This window comes from Sminthopsis crassicaudata, chromosome 2 (assembly GCF_048593235.1).
Source record: "Sminthopsis crassicaudata isolate SCR6 chromosome 2, ASM4859323v1, whole genome shotgun sequence".
In the NCBI taxonomy this organism is placed as follows: domain Eukaryota; kingdom Metazoa; phylum Chordata; class Mammalia; order Dasyuromorphia; family Dasyuridae; genus Sminthopsis; species Sminthopsis crassicaudata.
The window spans coordinates 499,088,336-499,110,372 of NC_133618.1; the positions used below are offsets into that span (position 1 = coordinate 499,088,336).

The 22,037-nt window shown below is 45.0% G+C and overlaps 1 protein-coding gene across 3 annotated transcripts; it reads left to right on the plus strand.

Annotated features, from left to right (window-relative positions):
* Positions 1-1,061: 1,061 nt before the first annotated feature.
* PKN3 (protein kinase N3) lies at positions 1,062-21,887 on the plus strand. Of its 3 annotated transcripts, none has more exons than XM_074284899.1 (22): positions 1,062-1,423; positions 4,407-4,689; positions 6,694-6,830; positions 9,999-10,113; positions 10,232-10,371; positions 10,892-11,075; positions 15,399-15,542; positions 15,885-15,994; positions 16,199-16,342; positions 16,957-17,032; positions 17,139-17,304; positions 17,741-17,867; positions 18,002-18,069; positions 18,406-18,469; positions 18,715-18,806; positions 18,982-19,158; positions 19,918-19,980; positions 20,187-20,263; positions 20,671-20,813; positions 20,926-21,033; positions 21,213-21,293; positions 21,520-21,887. In XM_074284899.1, exons 1-22 carry the CDS (start codon positions 1,406-1,408, stop codon positions 21,730-21,732), a joined length of 2,730 nt encoding a protein of 909 aa, XP_074141000.1. In that variant the 5' UTR covers positions 1,062-1,405; the 3' UTR covers positions 21,733-21,887. The 3 variants fall into 3 exon arrangements, with proteins under 3 accessions (XP_074141000.1, XP_074140999.1, XP_074141001.1); XM_074284898.1 differs by lacking the exon at positions 1,062-1,423 and adding an exon at positions 2,835-2,930; XM_074284900.1 differs by lacking the exon at positions 1,062-1,423 and having other exon boundaries at positions 4,445-4,689; positions 6,639-6,830.
* Positions 21,888-22,037: the final 150 nt, after the last annotated feature.

The following is a 22,037-nucleotide window of genomic DNA, read 5'->3' on the forward strand; positions in this document are numbered from 1 at the left end:
AGTTCCCTGGCCTAATGCCCCTCTGTGCCGTTAGCACAGGACTCTGAGAGGGGTCCAGGATCATTCAGCCAATTTAAGTCAGAAGAGGCACTCTTATCTTTCTGTCTCCGAGGTCGGCTCTCTCCGTCCAGCACTCCCTCCTCTCAACTCTTTGCTAGAATCCCTAACTTCTTGCAAAGGCCAGCTCAGGTTCCATCCATCTTCCGCGGGAATCTCGGTGCCGCTCTCTTCCTCCGCGGGTCAGCCGGGTTTGTTCACGTCTCCCAGGTGGTCAGTCCCCAGAGGGATAGAGAGAGCAAGGTCTGTTTGTGGGGGGAGGCGGTTTTCTCCCATCTACAGCACCCAGAACAATGACCGGCACATAGTAGGTGCGAAGACGTTAGTTGAATTGAATCGATGAGGTTGTTTGCCTGGTTTGTCTCTTTTGCGCTCTCAGTTCCTCGGATATGCATTTTTAAACCCCTATAAAGTGCTGGACGTCGTGCCAAGGGCTGGGGAGGTGATGGTCCCCACTCCAATTCGGAGCTTCTATTCCACCTCAGTCATCTCTCTTAAGGCCCCTTCCAAAGCCCAGACGGCGTCACTTCCAGTGGAGGCCGTTAGAAAACGGGGGCTCTAGGACCATACACATTCAGGATTTAGAGGAGCAAAGGGCTAGTCTACCTTCCTAGTTTTACAGTAAAAGAAACGGCAACTTAGAGCGGGAAATGACTAGCCCAAGTTTACACAAACGAGAAGAGTCCGAACTCTCGGCCCAAGTCCGGCTGCAAATTCACCGCTCTTCGCATTACACCGCTCTGCCTCCAGACATGGAACACCTGCCAAGGACAATGTCAAGGGCACCGCTTCTTCCCCAGCCGGCGCCCCGGGACCCAGGGGTCCCCTTTTCCTTGGCCTCTCCTAGCCCTTTTCCAACTGCCCGCAGAGCAGCACGAAGACGGCCACCACTCCGCCCCCATTCCCCCTCCGGGCGGAGGTGCTCTAGGGAAAGCTAGGTGAGGGGGCGGGGACTGCAAGGGCGGGGTGGGTGGGTGGAAACCCCTCCACATCCCCGAGCCGACTGGACCTCAGGGTGGGGCTGGGCGCACTGCTGCGGCTCTGGGCTTTCTAACAACCGTCCAGCCCGGGACGAGGCGCCGAATCCCCCGCTCCTGGAGAAGGGCAGACAAAACCTCCCGGATCCCGGGGCGGGGGGGGGGCTCGGGGTCCCGGGGTCTCGGGCTGGAGCACGGGATTTCCCAGGATCCCGAGAGGGAGTTGCAGGGTCTCCATCCTCGAGAGGGGGCGCTGGATCCCGCGACTCGGGAGCTGCTTCCCCGGGAAGTTTCAAGTTTGAAAGGGCAGTTGGAGGGACCGAGGCTTCCGGAGGAGCCGCATCTGCGGGGACCGAACCGCCTCGGGCAGTATGGGGGAGCCGCGGCAGGTGAGTGTGACTGGGGCGCTGAGAGGAGGGGCGGGAATACCTGGAGGGGGCAGCGGGACTGGCAGTAGGGGACGACCGCCGAAGCTCTGAAAAGGGACCGGAGGAAGCAGGGTGACCTGCTGCGGAAGGAGGCCACCGGACAGACTCGTGGGAGGGGTGTGCCTGGGGTAGGGGTGGGGGCGGCCAGATAGGTCCCTCCCGCGGGCGGAGCATGGGCGAGTCTGGATTCACCTGCCCCAGCTCTAGCTACTGCAGACTTCCCGTACCCCCGCGCTCCTGGGCCTGGCCTGGCGGTCACTCTCCGACCTTCTCTCCAAACTCCCATTTCTGAACTCTGGCTCCACAGAGGACGGCTCTTCGCGCACATTTCAGGGGTCTGTGGACTGGAAACCGTGGTGCGCGTTTAAGATCCTCCGCCTCACCTTACACATTCCCTAGGAAGGCAGCCAGGAAGACTTTGGCCCAGTTTCCAACTCTGGAGCCTCTGGAGGGGATGAGGGACCTCTTCACCGCAGGTGGCGGCCCCCAGCACTCCCTCCTAGCGCTTTCCTTAGGGCGGATGGGATGTAATGAAAGACTCCAGATTGGGATCCTAGAGACCTGGAGCTCCTCGAAATAGAATTAGAATTTAGGGCTGGAAGGCTTCTGGAGGGGACTGCGTGATTATTAAATTTAATGGAGCAAGATGGGACCTCTACGGTCCAGTTCCCTGGCCCCATTTTACAGGGAAGAGCCCGAGCCTTGCCGACAAAAGATCACACAAATGTTAACCGAAAGTCAGGACACTGAGGAACAGATCCTGGGATCTTTCCATGTTAAATCTGGTTCTCTTTCTACTCACTGCCCCCCTACTGAACCATTCTGCCTGTTACAGGACCCTCTCTGCCTCTAACTGGCTCTGTGATCTGCTTCCTTATTCTCTGTGGGTCCCCATTCTTAAAACAGTGGAATTTACTCCAGAATACTGATGGATCAATGAGGTCTCTCTCTAGGTCCAACAGACTGTCACACATGTCCAGGTTTAGGAAAACACAAAATATGGTAAAAATGGAGTGCAGGAAGAGCCCCAAGCTAAACAAAAGAGGGTATTAAATTGAGTGGGGAGTTCCCAGTCCCTGCTAACATAGGGGATGAACTTGCCTATGTTGTCCTTTCTCTAGGCACTGCTCAGCCTCTTCATCTCCCCCCACTAGCTTGGCTGGTTTGTTCCAAGGGTAGCTTGTACACATTTTCCGATTTCCTGGCTGGGAACCTCCCTACCAGGGAGAGTGACTCAGGACCCTAGTGGCCAGGCCCCCCTCTCCATGGGATCTTTGTTTGCTCAGGAGCTTGGCCTAGGGCCCGGAGTGGGTGGAGGGCGAAGGATTTCCTGAGCCGTTTGGGCCCCCACCCCTGTCTTAGGCCCCAGCCGGGCTGGGAGGGGCAGACAAGAGGGCAGCTAGAGACCAGTTGGGGCTTCTCTCCTCCCACCAAGGCCAAGAAAATGGAGACTGGTGTGACCCCCAAGGTAACACAGAAGTTTGGAGGGATCCCCTGGGCAGGGTTCCTTGGGGCTGGTAGCTGAACTGGGTGAGGTCAGTTTCTGCTACTGGAAAGTATTTTAGCTTTGAAATTTGGCAGCCCCTAATTTTTTTTCCTCTGAGTGAGTTAGTGAGACTAATCTTTACCCCACCTCTGAGCCCCATCTGAAGATATTCCTCCTGCCATCGATGATGATATAGTGGAAAGACTTCCTAAACTAGGAGTCTAGATACCTAAGTTCTAGTGTTGCCTTTGTGATTAACTCGATGCATAACATCAGGCAAGGTACTTTATCCTTTGGAATCTCAGTTTCCTCATATGAAAAATGAGAATAACTCCCCCTCCCACTTCCCCCCACCCCGCCTTCTTGGACAGGAATGAGAAATTGCTTTGGGAAGTTTGAAAACATAACCTTTGAGGCCAGACAAGAAGGGGTTGTGTACTGGGGTACATGTGTGAGGATTTTGAGCTAATACTTGGACTCCTTTGAAGAGAATAAGGAGGAAAAATAGATTGATTTAGTGGTAGTTATTAGGTAGGACTTAGTGGATAAATGGTAGAAATGTCTTTCTGGGGGGTCTTGGGAACCAAACTTTTTAAATGACTTGGATAAAATCCACCTGGAATGGGAAGGAAGTGAAAAGTGGACTGATGACCTTTAAAGGAGATTTAGAGGAAAGATAAAAATTCTGATGGATAATGTTTGAATTTCATCTTATTGGGTGTGAATTCCTACTTAATGGTCTAAACACCATGGCCCTATGAGTCCAAGGCTGTAATTTGCATTTACTTCTGCCACTTAAGTTGAAAAGTAGGAATTAGGAACTTCAGACTTCTCTTTTTGCCCAAGAACTAATTTAGGATCAGAGAGAAGACAGTTAGACCTACCTATAAAAGGCTATAAATAATATTGACCCTGGCTAATAATATCACCCTGATTGCCCCGGGGGTGAATCAGCAATGAGTGTCAGAGGACCCATTCTTCTAACTCTGAATTCACCCACATGTGGTTGACTTCAGTTGAGTTTGAGCTAGAGGGCCAATATGAAGCCAAGCTTTAATTTGTATGGAGTTGCATAGAGAGAGCAGGCTGGCTGCCGTGGGAAAGCAGAAGCCCAGAGTGGGGAAGTTGGGTTTCACTTTAGACATTGTTCAATTGCTATGTTCCTTGTCAAAAGATAACTAGTAAATAATAGGGAGATGGAGGAGCTTGCTCTTCCAGATTTCTTTCTGACTAAAGATTTCAGATTTGCTGGAGGAAAGAGAAAGTTTGACCACAGCTTACCAAAGACCTTCCAGGATTTCTTTGAATAGCTCCCTTCGATGAAAGACACATCCCCGTGGCACTGGGGTCCCTGTATCACAGAGGCTCTTCCCCTTTTTTGGAGTTATTGCCCCTCACCTCAATTCTGGAGGAGCCTTGGCCTCCCCATCTGACTTGTGCCTCCTCTATCTCTTGCAGGGGAGTTCCACAGTGCAGCTGTGCTCAGGTGAGAGCTTGTCAGACCCCAGTTCCCAGCATCGGCTGGAAGGTGAAAAGGAGGTAATCCGAAAAGCCATTCAAAAAGAGCTAAAGCTCAAAGAAGGTGCTGAAAATTTGCGCAAGGTCACCACTGCCCGTCGTGACCTGAGCCATGTGGACCAGCTTCTCCGTTCCTCCACCAGAAGACTGGAGCAGCTCCATTGGGACCTGCAGGAGCTCCATGCCCACATCTTGCTCCCTGACGAGGCCCAGAGCACTTCCGGTGAGCCCTGACTGGCCACGGAGGATGGGTCTGGCTACTGGGGAAATTGGGAATCTGAGAAAAGAGTAAAGGGCAGGTCCTCATCCCTTCAGCTCATGAGAGCTGCATAGGGACTGTATGGGGAAAGTTCTAAGGCTTTATCTCACACTCTAAGCATTCTCCCCAACAGCTTAGTAACCTATTATGGAAGCAATGTGGTCTTATGGGAAAAGCTTTGTATCTGGAGTCAGAGGGTCTTGATTCCAATTGTAGCTTTGTTACTTATTACTTCTACATCTCTTCCCTCTTCTGTGATACAGTTTACCCTCTGAAAATGAAGAGATTGAAATAGATGATCTCTAAGAATGGTTCCTTCTAGTTCCAAATCTCTGATCCTATCCTCTTTTATATCTCTAACTACCATGCCAATGTTCAGCAAAACTAAAATTGAGAGCATTTAGGGTCCCCACTTCTGGGGAACACCAGATATGATGGGTGTCCTTTATCCTGAAGGAGCTCAGTCTGATGGAGGATGATTATTCTCAACCCTCAGGTCCTTCTAGTGAAAGAGTTTGCCTTTAATTGGATTGTGCAACCTTTAGGCAGTCTAGGGAAACCTAATGATTCCCTTCTCAGACTCATGTTATTTTTTTTTCCTAGTAAATTTATTTATTTTTAATGCACATTGCTTTATGAATCATGTTGGGAGAGAAAAATCAGAGAAAAAGGGAAAAACCATGGGGGAGATTAAAAAAAAGACAAAAAAAGTGAACATATGTTATTTCAGTTTCCTTAGTTCTTTCTCTGGATACAGATGACATTTTCTGTCCAGTCTATTGGGATTGCTTTGAATTATTGAAACACTGAGAAGAACCAAGTCTCTCATAGTTGATCATCACATATTCTTTTTTTTTTTATTTTTTATTTTTCCCCTGAGGCTGGGGTTAAGTGACTTGCCCAGGGTCACAGAGCTAGGAAGTGTTAAGTATCTGAGACCACATTTGAACTCAGGTCCTCCTGAATTCAGGGCTGGTGCTCTATCCACTGCGCCACCTAGCTGCCCCTGATCATCACATATTATTGTTGTTATTGTGTACAATGTGTTCTTGGTTCTGCTTGTTTCGCTCAGCATCAGTTCATGTAAATCGTTCCTGGCCTTTCTGAAATCAGCTTGTTCATTATTTTTTATAGAACAATAATATTCCATTATCTTATTTTTTTCCCCAATTGATGGGCATCTACCCATTTTCCATTTTTTTGCTACCATAAAAGACCTACTACAAACATTTTTGCACATGTATGCCCTGCACATGTACGCCCTTTTCCCTCTCATAAGATTTCCTTGGGATTCAGACTCAGTAATTAGAATAATGTTTTTTGTTTGTTTGTTTTCCCTGAGGCTGGGGTTAAGTGACTTGCCCAGAGTCACACAGCTACGAAGTGTTCAGTGTCTGAGACCAGATTTGAACTCTGGTCCTCCTGAATTCAGGGCTGGTGCTCTATCCACTGTGCCACCTAGCTGCCCCAGAATAATGTTCTTAAATGCAAAAACAAAACAAAACAAAACAAAACAAAACAAAACAAAACAAAAACCCATAGGATTAGAAAGAAAACATTATATTGAAATATAATTATTGAAATAGAAAACTAATAAAACAAGTTCAGATTCCAGATTAATAACCTCTCTGTGCAGTGTTACCTAATAAATGACTCTGAGCAGCATAGAGATATTGGGTATGTAACTCTTTGGTCTTGAGATCACCTGATTTCCTGGACATGACCGTGTTTATTCTCTGCTGCCCTATGTGGCTATCTTGTAGAAGGTGCTGGAGAGGCTGAGATGTAGCCTAATGACCAGGGAGTTTCTAGGCTTGAGAAGAGGACAAGTTTAGGAGATCTGCGCCCCACTTCCCACCCTAACCTTTTCCTCCTCCTGCTGTTTTCTCCCTATCCTGAATTCTTGGACAAAGGTTCAGGAGAGAAAGGAGAAGGCCAGGATTTTTTTTTCTCCTATAAATTTCACAGCCTCTGAGCCTCACCCAAGGGAGCAAAAGCCAGTGACCAGACATCTGGAAGCTTTGAGAAAGCAGCTGCAGATAGAGCTGAAAGTGAAACAGGGAGCAGAGAACATGACTAACACCTATGCCAATGGCAGCCCAAAGGTGAGACCCTCATAACCTATTTTAGAGTTGGGCACAAGGACACTTGGAGCCTGGGCCTGGGGCATTCTCTCCTCAGCAAATGTGAGAGGAGGTTGGTAAACTGAGCATTTAATGTGGGAAAACGTCTTGTGGTTCCTACAATAAATGCTAGTACACTCTGAGTAAAAACAATAGCAATAAACATATATTAAGCACCTGTTGTATGTAGTGTACAATGCTAATTACTGGGGAAGAGCCAAAATAAGACCCTGCCCTTAGGTACTTACAGTCTGGTAGGGAGGTAAGATTCCATTGGTACCCATAATCCAAATTATTATAATTAAATGTATTAAATACTACAAGAAGTGCTGAATTAGATCTGTAAGAGATTCAAAAATCACGGAGGAGAAGAACATTTGAGTTTAGTCCTTAAAAAATGGGCAGCACAATATGACAAATATGGAAATATGTTTAAAAGGATTGCACATATTTAATCTATATCAGATTGCTTGCTGTCTTGGTAAGGGGAGGAGAAAAATTTGGAACACAAAGTCTTACAAAAATGAATGTAATTGGAAAAATAAAATACTATTGAGAAAAAAAAAATGGGCAGAAATTACATAGTGAAAAGGAGTATATTCTAGGCATGGGAATACTGAGCAAAAACCCAATGATATAAGAGATCAGAAGCTATTTAGGTACCAGAGACTAGTCAGGTTTAGTTATTGCCTACTTGAGCACCAGGAAGGGAGTATCATGAGATAAAATTGGGAAAGAAGGGTAGCAAAAGATTGGATGCCAGACTTAGGACCTACAACTTCCCTGAGAAGGGAGAGGTTGAACATTCTTGAACAGAGAAATGATGTAATCAAATCTGTGGATAAGGCAAAGGAGATAGATCCAGGGTTCCTGCCTCAGAAGGACCTACAGTGAGGAAAGAGTCATCGCTCTTGGGGAGCTCAGGATGACAAGACCGATGTCCCGCTGGCCCACAAGAAGGCCTAGAGGAGATTCAATTATATCCCTGGGTAGCTCCTAGATTGAGGAGGAAGAGAAAACAAGGGAACAAGCTAAGTCTCAGTTAAAATCCCCCATCCTAAAGGAAGCCTCTTTCTAGTCTCCCTTAATTAGGATGCAATGTTGTTTATTTCCAGTTTATTCTCTAGATAACTTGATTGATTGTACATAATTTTTTGCCTGTCATCTCTCTGGTAGACTGTCAGCTCCCTGAGGGCAGAAAATATTCCTGGACTTCCCCAAGACTTAGCCCAGTGCCTGGCACTAGGGGACACTAAATGTTAATTGACTGATAGAAGAGTTTGAGATAATTATGGAGATAAAAATGTTAATTTCACAGGGCTTTCCTACTGCTGTGCCTTTGCATAAGCTTTCCTCCATGCCCAGAATATCCTCTCTTTTCATAATCTCCTCCCTTTTTTAACCAATTCTTTTTTTTAATTAAAATTTTTTTTATAGGGGCAGCTAGGTGGCGCAGTGGATAGAGCACCAGCCTTGAATTCAGGAGGACTGGAGTTCAAATCTGGTCTCTAGACACTGAACACTTCCTAGCTGTGTGACCCTGGGCAAGTCACTTAACCCCAGCCTGGGGGGGGGGGAATTTTTTATAATAGCTTTTTATTTTTCAAAATACATGCAAAGATATCAATATTCACCATTGCAAAACATGTGTTCCATATTTTTCTTTCTCCCTCCCTCTTTCTTCCTTCCCTTAGAGTGCAAATAATCCAATATAGGTTAAACATATGCAATTCTTCTAAATGTTTTTCAACATTTATCATGCTGCACAAGAAAAAAAACCATTTGTTCCAAATTTTCCTTTCTCCCTCTTCCCTCCCTTCCCTCTACTGCAAGTAATCTAATATAGATTCTTCTAAATGTATTTCAACATTTATCATTCTGCCAAAAAATGAAAAAAATAAGAAAAAACAAGCAAGCATACAACAAAAAAGTGAAAATACTATGTTGTGATCCACATTCAGTCTCTATGGCTCTCTCTGGATGTAGATGGTTCTATCACAAATTTATTGGAATTGGCTTGAATTACCTCATTGTTGAGAAGAACCAAGTCCATCACACCTGATCATTGCATAATCTTGTTGCTGCTGTATACATTGTTCTCTTTGTTCAATATTTATTTCATTTATCATCAGTTCATTCAAGTCTCTCTAGGCCTTTCTCAATCTGCTGATCTCTTTCTTTCTTTCTTTCTTTCTTTCTTTCTTTCTTTCTTTCTTTCTTTCTTTCTTTCTTTCTTTCTTTCTTTCTTTCTTTCTTTCTTTCTTTTTTCCTTCCTTCCTTTCTTTCTTTCTTTCTTCTTTCCTTCCTTCCTTCCTTCCTTTCTTTCTTTTTTTTTTTTTTTTATATAATGACCAAGCTTTACAAGATTTCACACCCATCCCTTCTTTGATGAGGTGGGCAACAATAAATATGAAACATTGCGTATAATGTCTAACTTGTTTGATATGTTGGTTAGTTTTGTTGAACTTTTTTTTTTTAATGACTTTTTATTTACCAGATATATGCATGGGTAATTTTACAGTATTGATCCTAGCAAAACCTTCTGTTCCAACTTTTCCCCTCCTTTCCCCCACCCCCTCCCCCAGATAGCAGGTTGACCAATACATGTTCAATATGTTGAAGTATAAATTAAATACAATATACGTACAAAAAGAATCAGACTTTGAAATAATGGACAATTAGCCTGTGAAGGAAATCAAAAATGCAGGCAGACAAAAATAGAGGGATTAGGAATTCTATGTAGTGGTTCATAATCGTCTCCCAGAGTTCTTTCGCTGGGTGTCTCATTTCTTAAAGAACAATAATATTCTATGACATTCTTATACTATAACTTATTCAGCCATTGATGGGCATCCATTCAATTTCCATTTAACCAGTTCTTTAGACATAAAACTCAAATGCCACTTCCTCCATGAAGCCTTTCTTGATCCTGTTGGTTAGTTACACCCTATCCAATGGGTGCTCAAAGCTATTACAGATGGGGTATCTGAATCTTTTCTTCTACAGGGGGATTTTTGAGTAGAGTTTGGAAGAGGGTCAGATTGGCTTGATAGAAAAGGCTGTGTTTGAAGGTCTGCTGTAGGTGTCATGGGTAGGTATTGGCAGGGACATCTAATGGCCTAATCCTCTCTGCTTCCCTTGAACCCACAGGAACGAAGACTGCTGTCAGCTGCTCAGCAGATGCTTCGAGACAGCAAAGTGAAAATTGAGCTTCTTCGAATGCAGATTGGGAAGCTGGGAGCCTGTGGGGAAGCTCTGGCGCCAGGTGAAGCATTTTGAGCCCCTGGCTGGGGAAGGGCCTGATCTGGAGTGGGGAGGTCTCCCATGGGGCTCTTCTTCCCTCTCCCACACTATTCCCCACCTGCTACCACATACTGTCCCAGGTCCAGAACAGAGAAGGGAGCTCCGGGTTGGGGACCTTCGTCATCGGTTTCGCATTGAAACAGCTGTAGCAGAGGGTGCCAAGAATGTGGTGAAATTGCTGGGGGGCCGCAGGCTACAAGACCGTAAGACTCTGGCTGAGGTGAGATTGGAGACCAAGGTTGAAGGTGGGAGTTTGGGGGAGTGTCTCATTCATTCCTCTGAGAGAAGGCAAGCAGAACAGTAAGTGAAAAGAGGGGTCAGTTTAATGTCAGAGGACCTGACTTTGCTACTTTCTCCCTGGATGACCTTGAGCTTTGGACTCAGTTTCCTCATCTGTAAAATGAAGGAGATGGGCTTGATAATTTTAAGTCTTCTTTTTCTTGTTCTGAATTCCATGAGTTATTCTGCAACCTTGGGGACTAATTCAGATAGAGAATGTATTTTCTGCCCTTGCCACCTTCATCCTTTCTCTTCTTCTACTTTCCTTTTCCTTTTCTTCTCTCCTTGCCTTGCTCAGGTTCTTCTGGTGTCTTCCCAGTCCCTGAATAGGATAAAAAGGAAAGATCTTCTGGATGGACTACTCAGAAACCCTGGACCTTAAAGAGAGAGAATAGAGCAGGGCATTTGGGGGGACAATACCAGTCTCTACCCTATCTCCATTTCTTCTCTTTGTCCTGAAGGCCCAGACTCGGCTCCGAGAGTCCTTGCAGAAGCTGGATCTCCTACGTCTGGCTCTGGAACGGCTAATGACAGAACTTCCTCCAGCTCACCCCCTCCGAATCCTTGTGGCCCGAGAGCTACGGGAGGGCATGCCAGGGAGTCCCCCGCCCACTGGGTCTCTCATCAAACCCATAGCCCTCACAGGTAAGGAACCTGATCCACTTACTCATTTTTAACCTTCATCCAGAGCATAGAGGAAGGACTAGAAGCACTGTCCTTGATGCTCATCCTAGGCTCAGCTATTGCCACATTGCCCTCTGCCTGGCCTTAATGGTACAAGATTTAGGGCTGGGGATACTGAATATGGTATTCCTGGTGAGTGTTAGATTTCCTTGTATTCTTCAGGCTTGACCTTTCCTTCCCTTCTCCCCCAGCCTCTCAAGCCCTACTTTTAAGAAGAGAGAACCTTGTATGGAGAGTCAGAAGACGACTCACTATTCCTCTATGGAGTGGAAGTGGGGGGAAGATCTAGGGGACAGATGGCATCCCTGAGTCATTTGATTTCTCTAGGCCTCTATTTATATGTTAAATACTATTACCAAATTCAACCTTGCCTCCCTTCCTGAGATATTGTGATGATCCAAAATATTAGTGAAGATGAAAAAAAAATACTTAGTAGTTTATTCTACAAGTACAAGGTAGCATTATTTATTGTACTGTTAATACTATTTTAATAATAGCAAGAGTTCCTCTTCTGCTTCCTTGTCTCTAGAGAGGGCCAAATGACCTCTATGATCCTACAGAGGGGAATCTTGCAATGACATTGAGTTGAACTGGACACTGAGCTCTGACATTTTATAATTCTTTTCTAATATCCTCTCTTGTAAGGTCCTTGCCAGCTTTAAGATTCTTTGAGTCTGTGTTTTTTAATTCCCTTCTTGTCTTCTTTTGATTCCCTCAAGTCTGCCATCTCTCTCTTCTTCTGCTACATTTAACCTCTTCATGTCTTTATTTTCTTATTTATTTATTTTTATTAATTTTATAATTATAACATTTTTTGACAGTACATATGCTGCCCTGTTTTTACATGTTTTTACTGTTTTTACAACATTATCCCTTGTACTCCCTTCTGTTCCGAATTTTCCCCTCCTTCCCTCCACCCCCTCCCCTAGATGGCAGGCATTCCCATACATATTAAGTATGTTATAGTATATCCTAGATACAATATATATGTGCAGAACCGAATTTTTTTGTGGTTGTTGCAAAGGAAGAATTGGATTTGGAAGGTAAAAATAATATGGGAAGAAAAACAAAAAATGAAAACAGTTTACCCTCATTTCCCAGTGTTCCTTCTCTAGGTGTACCTGATTCTGTCCATTATTGATCAATTGGAACTGGATTAGATCTTCTCTATGTTGAAGATATCCACTTCCATCAGAATATACCTTCATACAGTATCATTGTTGAAGTGTATAATGATCTCCTAGTTCTGCTCATTTCACTCAGCATCAGTTGATGTAAGTCTCTCCAAGCCTCTCTGTATTTCTCCTGTTGATCATTTCTTACAGAGCAATAATATTCCATAACATTCATATACCATAGTTTACCCAACCATTCTCCAATTGATGGACATCCATTCATCTTCCAGTTTCTAGCCACTATAAATAGAGCTGCCACAAACATTTTGGCACATACAGGTCCCTTTCCCCTCTTTAGTATTTCCTTGGGATATAAGCCCAGTAGTAGCCCTGCTGGATCAAAGGGTATGCACATTTTGATAACTTTTTGGGCATAATTCCAGATTGTTCTCCAGAATGGTTGGATTCTTTCACAACTCCACCAACAATGTATTAGTGTCCCAGTTTTCCCACATCCCCTCCAACATTCATCATTATTTGTTCTTGCCATCTTGGCCAATCTGACAGGTGTGTAATGGTATCTCAGAGTTGTCTTAATTTACATTTCTCTGATCAATAGTGATTTGAAACACTTTCATATGAGTGGAAATAGTTTCATTTTCATCATCTGAAAATTGTCTGTTCATATCCTTTGTCATGTCTTTATTTTCAACTTCTTCCTCTTGTGTTTGAGTTGAGAGACCCCTAAGGGGTCATATCTCAGTGTTTCCAGAATCTTGGAAATGACAGAGAACAGTCTACTTCAAGAACCCCAGGGCATGGAAGAGTAATCATTGAGAGTCCAACTTCAAGATCACCTGAGAGAGAAGGCTGAAGTGCCTCTGAACTACAGAGAAAGAGGGAGACAGGAGTAGCCCTAGTTTCTCCTCCCTAGGCATAGGGATATTTATATGATCCATGGGTGGACTGGGTGGGTGCCTGGTCACCAAGGACTTGAATCTCTTGGGTCCCTTCCTCTTTCTTGCTTATTGTGACCCAAGTTAAGAAATCACTTAGCATTTATTAGTTAAATCATTTATTGACTATTTATTATGTGCCATAAATTACTTAGTTTTAAAATAAAATTTTATAGATATCTTTCAATTTCACATCACCTAATATTTCCCAGTGTCCTTTCACCCATTCTTCCCAGAAAGCCATCCTTTGCAATAAAGAAGAAAAAAAGTTCAACAAAATTGACATATTGAAGATGTCTGACATATGTATGGCCAGTAATCATGTTTTCGACTTCACCTCTACAAAGAAGCAAGGAGTAGCATCTTCTTATACCACATCTTTGGGATCAAATTAATCATTATAATTTCTAACCTTTCTCTTTTACTTGCTTTTTGTTGTTGTTGTTGTTGTTGTCCACATAGTCATAGTTGTCTAAAATAACATTTACTGGTTCTGCTCACTTTACCAGCATCAGTTCATATTAATCTTCCAGTGCTGCTCTGCATTCTTCACATTCATTGTTTTTCATAGTTCAGTAATATTTTATTGCATTTAAGTATGAAAAACTGGGTTAGCCATTTTCCAGATATTGGGTGGCTACTGTAGTTCCAGTTCTTTGATGTTTGTGGAGCCTTTCTTTTTGTCAAATCAATCAGTATTTTCTGATGTCTCTGTGTAGTTTGAAGAAGTCATGATCTCTGCCTTAGAAGGGCAGATGGCCTGGTTGGAGAATAAGACACAATAGATAAAACTATATTCTTGCATAGTTTTCCAGCCTTGAATAACCATCTTTTTCTTCCTGATATTTTGTGGCTACAATGCTGGGTTTATGTTGCAGAGTTAATAAGTATTGGAGCTGGGATGCAAATCCAGCTCTTTCCTGTTGTCATACCTGACACCAACAGATTCTCAGTTTCCTCTTCTCTACAACAAGAATAATAATATTTGCCCTTATGTTGCAGAGTTGTTGAGAAGAAAATACTTTATATACTTTAAAACATTGTATAAAGATAAGTTAGAGGTAGGAGAAAATTATTTGATTTTTTTCTCCCAACTCTCATCTCAAGGGCCAGCTCTTCCTTAAAGGTTAGAGGTTTAGAGTAGAGATCTTTCTTTTCTGAATGTTTCCAGCATTTGCTATTTTTACCACTTGTTCGATACTTCATAGATCCTCCATAGTAGCATTCTTTTCTCTTCAACTTAGTGTCAGGTTCTTGAGGTCAGGGGCCATATTTCTCCTCCTGTGCCCCTTTAAGGCTTGGGATAAGAGTCAACAAGGCTGGATGTATTATTAGAACATGAGCTCCTTGAGAGCAAAGATTGTCTTTAATTTTAAAAATCTCCAAGGGTTTAACACAATGCTTGGTAAGAGAAGTTAATGCATTCATTTTTAGTAATAACTTAGGATAGAACAACTCCACATCTTAAATTCCCTAGGAATGTCCCAAGTTTAGGAAAAGAAATATACTTTTGATAAGACAGCAAAAGATATAGCCTTTATCAGATCGTGAGTTTCATTTTTCAATTCAGAAAATAGTTACCAGGAAAGTGGAGGTGATCAGTCAATCACTCATGATTGCTGCCTTCAAATGTTTTTGAAAGGTGGTTATATGGAAAAGAGATTGGACTCTTTCTGTTTGGTCTTACAGGGTAAGACCAGAAGTAACAAATAAAAGTTGAAGACAGATTTTGGCTTAAAATAAACATTTTTTAATGATTCAGCTTCTGAATGACTACTATTCAGGGATGTCATAGAATGGATTTCTGCTGTGGGAAGAGGTTAGACTAGATGCTGTTGAAGTTCCTTTAGTCATGAAACTGTCTGATACTTTTGAATGGTTCAGATCTCATGGGCTCTAGGAGCTCAAGACAGAGGTCCTCCAGGGCTGCTACTCCCGCTCAGCCTCCTCCCAGCCAAGAGGGAGGGAGGGAGGCGGTAATAGAACAGCTTGGCAAGGGTTGGCCTCTGAGTAGTGGTCATCATTTCCCATATTTTCTCTGATTTCCATGACTGCAGATATGGCTCCTTATTAGTTTTAAATAAAGATAAGAGGAAGATAGGAACCAATTTGTCCTGCCTGAAGAACTTTATTTCTCTGCTCTAAGTTCTGAGTCTTTTGAGCTCAAGGATAATGGGAAAGATTAAATCTGAACCCGGCATTGTACCCCACAGGGACCCTGGAGGTTCGGCTCACAGGATGCCAGGCATTGTTAGAAGTGGTTCCTGGCCGGTCCCGTGTGGCCACACTGGTGGGTAGCCCAGGAGAAAGTCGGCCATGGGGCTGGGGCAAACAGCAGCGTGTTGAAGAACTGACCAGTAAGTTTGGGAAGGGACCAAGTGGGTCCTCTGGGGTAGGTAACCCTTCTCTCCCTGATATTTCCCCCTCTGGAACTTTGTATATCCCTGCCCCAACCCATAGTCTTGCCCATGGCAGGGGACTCTCCATCTCTCTGTGACCATCTGTCTCTCCCATACTCCACTTAGCCTCTCCCTGCCTGCTGAGTTCACCGCACTTCTGTGTAGGCTCCCTGGTATGCTCTTCCCCATCTCATTGGCCAGGACCTCCACCAAGAGTCTCCCTGCTCATTTACTTCCTGACACTCCTGCTGGTGTCCTTGGTACCCCATCCCCTGTTCTCACTGGCTCTGATCCTTACAGAGGAGGTTCTGGCAGTGCTGAAGGTGGATAATCATGTGGTGGGCCAGACAGGCTGGGGGCCTGTGAGTGCTCAGGCCTGGGACCAGACTTTTCTGATTCCTCTAGAGCGGGTAAGGCTGACACTGGCCCTATCATCACTTAGTTGAGTAGAACTAACACTCTTCTGAGTCAAAATTCTACCTCCGCACCCTTCCCCAGGCTGGGTATGGGCCCCTTACCCCAAAACTTAACATGCCCCTCAACTCAGCTTCACTGGGAAGGAGTTGAGTTCCCGGGATTGAGAACCATCTCCCCAAAATCAACTTCCATTGTAGTCTCGTGAATTGGAGATTGGGGTCCAGTGGAGAGACTGGCGGGAGCTTTGTGGTGTAGCTTTCTTGAGACTGGAGGATTTTCTGGACAATGCACGCCACACACTGTCCTTGGCATTGGAGCCTCAGGGCCAGCTCTTTGTGGAGGTAATGCAGTTCCCTCTTCTGTCTGCTGTACTCTTTCCCTTTCCTAATTTTCATCATGGGCAAGAAATATCCTTGAAAGTCATTCTGATAGAGGTTATAGGGCAGGAGTTGTTGGAAAAACTATTCATAAATGGGAAAGGCTCACATGGCCTACCCTGCACCCCCAAGCTCTCCTGTTGAGGACTGACCCTAGGCCATCTTCTCTCTTGTTCAGGGCTAGAGCTGGGTCCTGGTCTGAGCTTGATGATCAGCCTGTTATGGAACTTGGGCTACATCTTTTGGAAACTGATATATGTTGGACTCCTGGCAAGGTGGATAGAGCACTAAATTCATGAGCAGAGAATAATGGTCACAATCCCAGCTTTATTTCCTAATCCCAGGGGACCTTAAAGGAGTCATTTAGCTTTTCTGGGCCTCAGTTTCTGTATCTGAAAATAAAGGTATTGGAATAGATGAATATTTAAAAACCCTTTGTTTTAGGAAGGTAAATTTTAAAAAATGAAAAAGAGATAGGAAAAAATGGACAGATAGTTCTTGATTGAGAGCTGCTTACACAGAGAAACTACCATGTATGTTTGTAACCCCTATGGCTTCTCCCTCCATGGTGCCCTTAGGTGATGTTCTGTGACCCTGTTATCGAAAGGAGGCCACGGCTTCAGAGGCAGAAGTGCATTTTTTCCAAACACCATGGTGAGGAATTTGGTGAAGCTGGGGAGGAGCTGCCAAAGACGGGGGGGGGGGGGGGGGGGGGGGGGGGGAGGGAAGGGTCTTAGCTGATCTGGCTCATTTCTTCCAGGTCAAGACTTCCTCCGGGCCTCACAGATGAATATCAGCATGGCTGCTTGGGGCAGACTGGTCATGAGCCTGATACCTCCTTGTAGCTCCCTGAGTACCCTCAGCCCTCCTGGGGGGCGGCCTTCCCCAAACCCCCCACATGACTCCCCTGGCTCCTCCTCCCCCAGGTAAGGTTTAGGGGAGTTGGAGGGGAAAAAAAAAAGCTTTTGTTGTTCAAGGTCAGAATCATAGGGTAATTGATTTAGGACTGGATGAAGAAACCCCTTCATTTATAGGTAAGAAAACTGTGGCAGCCTGTGGTGGTTGAGTTGCCCAAAGTCACCTAAGTAGCAAATGGCAGAAATCAAGCCTTTATGCCCTATGAGCTTTGCTATTTCACCAAGCTAGGGATTCATAGTGTGGAGGACAGAGTACTGGATTTGGAGGCAGAAGACTTGTATTCCAATCCTGTTTCTGCCAATTACTGTGTGAAGTTGAACATTTAATATCTCTGAGCCTGTTTCCTTACCAGTACAAAGAAGCGGTTGATGAGAGATGACCCTTTAAGTTCTAAAATGCCATGCTCTCATGGAAACCTTATCTCCATGCTCCATCCCTCCATAGTTCCTTCCCTCTGACAAAGCCTCTGGTTGAGGAGGTCCTGCCACGGAAGACTGGGATGGGGGAACAGCTGCCACCAAAGCCCCCACGTCTCCACCTGCCCCTGGATTCAGCATCTGTGGGATCACCAGTAAGAGGGCCATGAGGTGGTGGGTGAAGGGCAGAGCTGTGTATTCTCTTCCTCCTCTGCACCCTCTGAATGGTGTCTGAGAGGGAAAGCCAGTCTCGTCCTGAGAGCTCTTCCTCAATCCCATTTCTTTACAGTGTACCAAACGTCCCCATATGGAATACCAGAACAGTCTGAGACAGGGGTCATGTACCACCCCCAGCAGGTAACTGCCACACCTCAAGATCAGAACAGGAATAACCTTCAGAATGAGAATAACTCAATTACCTAGGGCATCCCTGTGTGCTAGGGTTGTGTGGAGATGGGAGATAAGGCAGAAGTGGAGGGGCTAGTGGCAGGCATCTGGATGTTCCACCCCAGGCTCCACTGTTGCTTCTTTGTCCCTAACTAGGCTTTAATCTTTGGAGGTACAAGATTTAGACAGTAAGAGAAGTCAGGGCCCAAAGAGGTTGAATATAGTGCTCCTGGTGGGTATTTTTTCCTTTATTCTGCAGGCTGTCCTTCCCCTTCCTCTAGCACCCACCCTTCTTCCTTCTTGTAGGAAACCTCCCAAGTTCCAAGACTTCTGTTGTGTTGCTGTGCTGGGCCGTGGCCATTTTGGGAAGGTATTATAGGACCTCAGAGAGGTTTTGGGTCACAGAGGACTTCCCTCGTGGGTATGAGGAAAAAAGGGTGGCAGAAGGGAAGGATTTAGGAGATGGAAAAGGATCCATTCCCTGGAGAAGGGGATAGGATTTGACAAATGCAGGTACTCATTAGGATGCCCCTGGATTATTCTCACTGGATAGTATAGGAAGCTCCTTCTTAATTCCACCCTTCCTCTGAATCCCAGCCTGTCTCTGGGTTCCAGGTTCTCCTTGCTCAGTATAAGAAGACTGGGACATTCTATGCAATCAAGGTGCTGAAGAAACAGGATGTTTTGAGCCGGGATGAGCTAGAGAGGTGAATGGATGGGAGCATCTGTTATCCTGAGGGGTGGCTATAGTACTAACCAGGGCTATCACCAACGCAAACAGAGGGGAAGAGGGATGGCAGTTGGCCCCAGATCAAGAATACCCTTTGGAACTGGCCTCTTACCCTATACTTTGGTGCCTATACCCTATATCCTTGTTTGCAGCTTATACTGTGAGAAGCGGATCCTGGAGATGGTGGGCCATTCTGGCCACCCCTTCCTGCTTTCTCTGTTGGTGTGCTTCCAGACTTCTAGCCATTTTTGTTTTGTGACCGAGTTTGTGCCTGGAGGTGACCTGATGATGCGAATCCATGCTGATGTCTTTCCGGAGCCCCAAGCTCGGTGGGCATCTTCCCTTCCCCCCTTATGTTCCCCCACACTGCTCCCTATCTTCCTTTCCTCTGCCAGGCTGGCAACATGCCCTTTCCTCTGGGCTTCTCAACCCAAGGCCAGTTGTTGGTTCATATAAATTTTCATTCAATTCAACTAAGACAAGTTCAAGATACTGTGCTGGGTTTTGGGATTCAAAGATGCAAATTGTTCTATAGTCCTACCCTCAGTTCAGTTTATTACTATTCATAGGCACAAACATTTTGGTGATGCAGCAAATGAAGTGCTGGGCCTAAATCAGAAAGACCTGAACTCAAATCTGACCTCACTTAGTAATAGCACCTCTACCTCATAAGGTTATTTTGAGGTTTAAAAGAGGTGCCATGACGTAAAAAAAGCACTGTACAAATGCTACTACTGTTAAGTGTAATATGAGGTAGTGTGTGATAGCAGAGGAGAGATATAGAATGCTTCAAATGGAGTTACTTTTGGCTGTGGAGCTCTAGGCAAACTTGATAGAAAAGGTGGCACTTGAGCTAATCACCATGAAGAGGAGGATTTAAACAAGACTTTGGGAGCATGAGCACAGAGGGTCTTTGAGAATAAAATCTATCCCTTCTTCATTTGTCCCTCATGCTCCACGGGTCCCTTCTCACTTGCCCTGTCTCTGGCTTATTGATCCCTGTGGCCATGCATTCTCATCTTAAAGACTTTTTCTAGGGTTCCTTTCAGGTCCAACTCCTAAATGCCATTGCTATGATCTCTCTTCAGGTTCTATCTGGCTTGTGTAGTCCTAGGCCTGCAGTTTCTGCATGAGAAGAAAATTGTTTACAGGTAAATCCTCAGCTTATTGAAGGGAGTGTGAAAGACCCTTCTGCTTCAAGTCTGAGCTTCTTCATTGGGAGATGCCCTGGTAGGGGGTTGAAGACCCCTTCCTTTCTAGCTTTTCCCAAGTGAAGAACGTTAAAGTTGAGGTTGCTAGGACCCAATCTCTTTAGTTTCTTCTGCTGCCTTACTTCAATTTTCCCTTTGGTCATCAGGGATTTGAAACTGGATAATCTCCTCCTGAATGCCAAAGGTTTTCTCAAGATTGCTGACTTTGGGCTGTGTAAGGAAGGTGAGCTTAGTTTGGGGGCAAAGGCTTGAAATCCAGTAGTCCTCACTACAGCCTCCTTAGCACCTTTCAGGATTAGGGTAAATCCTGTAGCTAGCTTCCAAATGTCAATTCTAAGTGATCATTTGTTCAGATTTCTCTTTAGAGGAACTCAGACTCAGTTTGGCTCCACTTGGGAAGAGTTGTCTTTGTGGGGTATATGCATATTCCTTAAAGGATTCTTAGACAAGAATTCTTAAGTACATAGAACAGATGGAGACTTTGATGTGAAATGTAGTGGGAAATGACTCTCCCCTGCTCTCCTCCCCAGCCGCCCTGGTTTTTATATTGGAAATTAAGAGTTTTAGGTGCTTATGTAGATGTTGAGCTCCACTCCTTTGACCCATTGGTCTGGTATGTTGGCCTTGCAGGAATGGGCTTTGGAGACCGTACCAGCACATTCTGTGGGACTCCAGAGTTCCTGGCACCTGAGGTGCTGATAGATGAATCGTACACAAGAGCAGTAGACTGGTGGGGGCTGGGTGTACTGCTTTATGAGATGCTTGTGGGTGAGGTAAGTCCACACCTCCCTGTCCTGCCAGAGCACCTTTCTCTGAGGCATGAAGCCAGGCAGGAGGGACTTGATAGGAGCTAACTCCCTTCACCTGAAATGCTTGTCTTCACAGTGCCCATTCCCTGGGGACACAGAGGAGGAGGTATTTGATTGCATCGTCAATGAAGAAGCTCCCTATCCCCATTTCTTGTCTGTGGAGGCACTTGCACTCATTCAGAAGGTGGGCACACAGCCAGGCAGGATGCTGTACCAGGACCCTTGGTGCACAGCAACTTGGCCCTTTCTTCCATCTTCATCCCCTAGTCACTAAGCGTCCTACTTCTGTCTAGCAGCTGTTGTGATTAAGGAGAAGAGGCCTGGGGCTGCCTAAAGTGAGTCTTGTCCCCTTTGCCTTCATAGTTACTCCAGAAGTGTCCTGAAAAGCGTTTGGGGGCAGGCCGACAGGATGCAGAGGAAATAAAAGTCCATCCTTTCTTCAGGGTAAGATGGTGGTACCTCCAGGAGGGTATGTGTACATAATCCTTGTGGATTGGTGCCTTGCTTTGGGAATGAGTACTTCTGGGCCAGTTATGAAAGGGAGAGGAATTGGGTTGGTCAGTAGAAAGGGGACTAAATCTGGGAGTAGATTAATGCAAAGGTATCAATAACTATTGCTGCCTTTAACCTCTTCTGTTTCTCTCTCCCTTCCCCCTACCCCCAACCTCAGTCAACAGATTGGGAGGCTCTGCTTTCTTGCCGGGTCCAGCCTCCCTATGTGCCGCTGATTCGTGGACCTGCTGACCTACGCCACTTTGACCAAGAGTTTACTGTGCTGCCCCCAGCCCTGACACCTCCTGATCCTCACTGTCCACTCAGTTCCCAACAACAGGCTGCTTTTCGAGGCTTTGACTTTGTTTCAGACCGGTTCCTGGAGGTCTGAGCTATTGGGGAAGTGGGGGGAGGAGGGCATCCTTGAACAGTATGCCATATTCCTTACTTCTTTACCCAGCTGGGTTTACAAAGCCAGCCTGAGGACAGAGGAAAGCTTGGTAGGATATATATATATATATATATATATATATATATATATATATATATATATATATATATATATATATATATATATATATATATATATATATATATATATATATATATATATATATATACCCCTCGTAGGTCCTTTTCTTCTCAGTGGGCAGACCCGATCTTCCACTCACCTTGAAGCTTTAGGAATTTTCTCTC

Bases quoted from the DNA above. Each gene is read 5' to 3' on its own strand.
- PKN3 (XM_074284898.1), top strand. From the start codon at position 2,907: ATGGAGACTGGTGTGACCCCCAAG. The intron at 4,690-6,693 runs GTGAGCCCTGAC...TAAATTTCACAG, and splicing joins CGAGGCCCAGAGCACTTCCG to CCTCTGAGCCTCACCCAAGG. The intron at 6,831-9,998 runs GTGAGACCCTCA...TTGAACCCACAG, and splicing joins ATGCCAATGGCAGCCCAAAG to GAACGAAGACTGCTGTCAGC.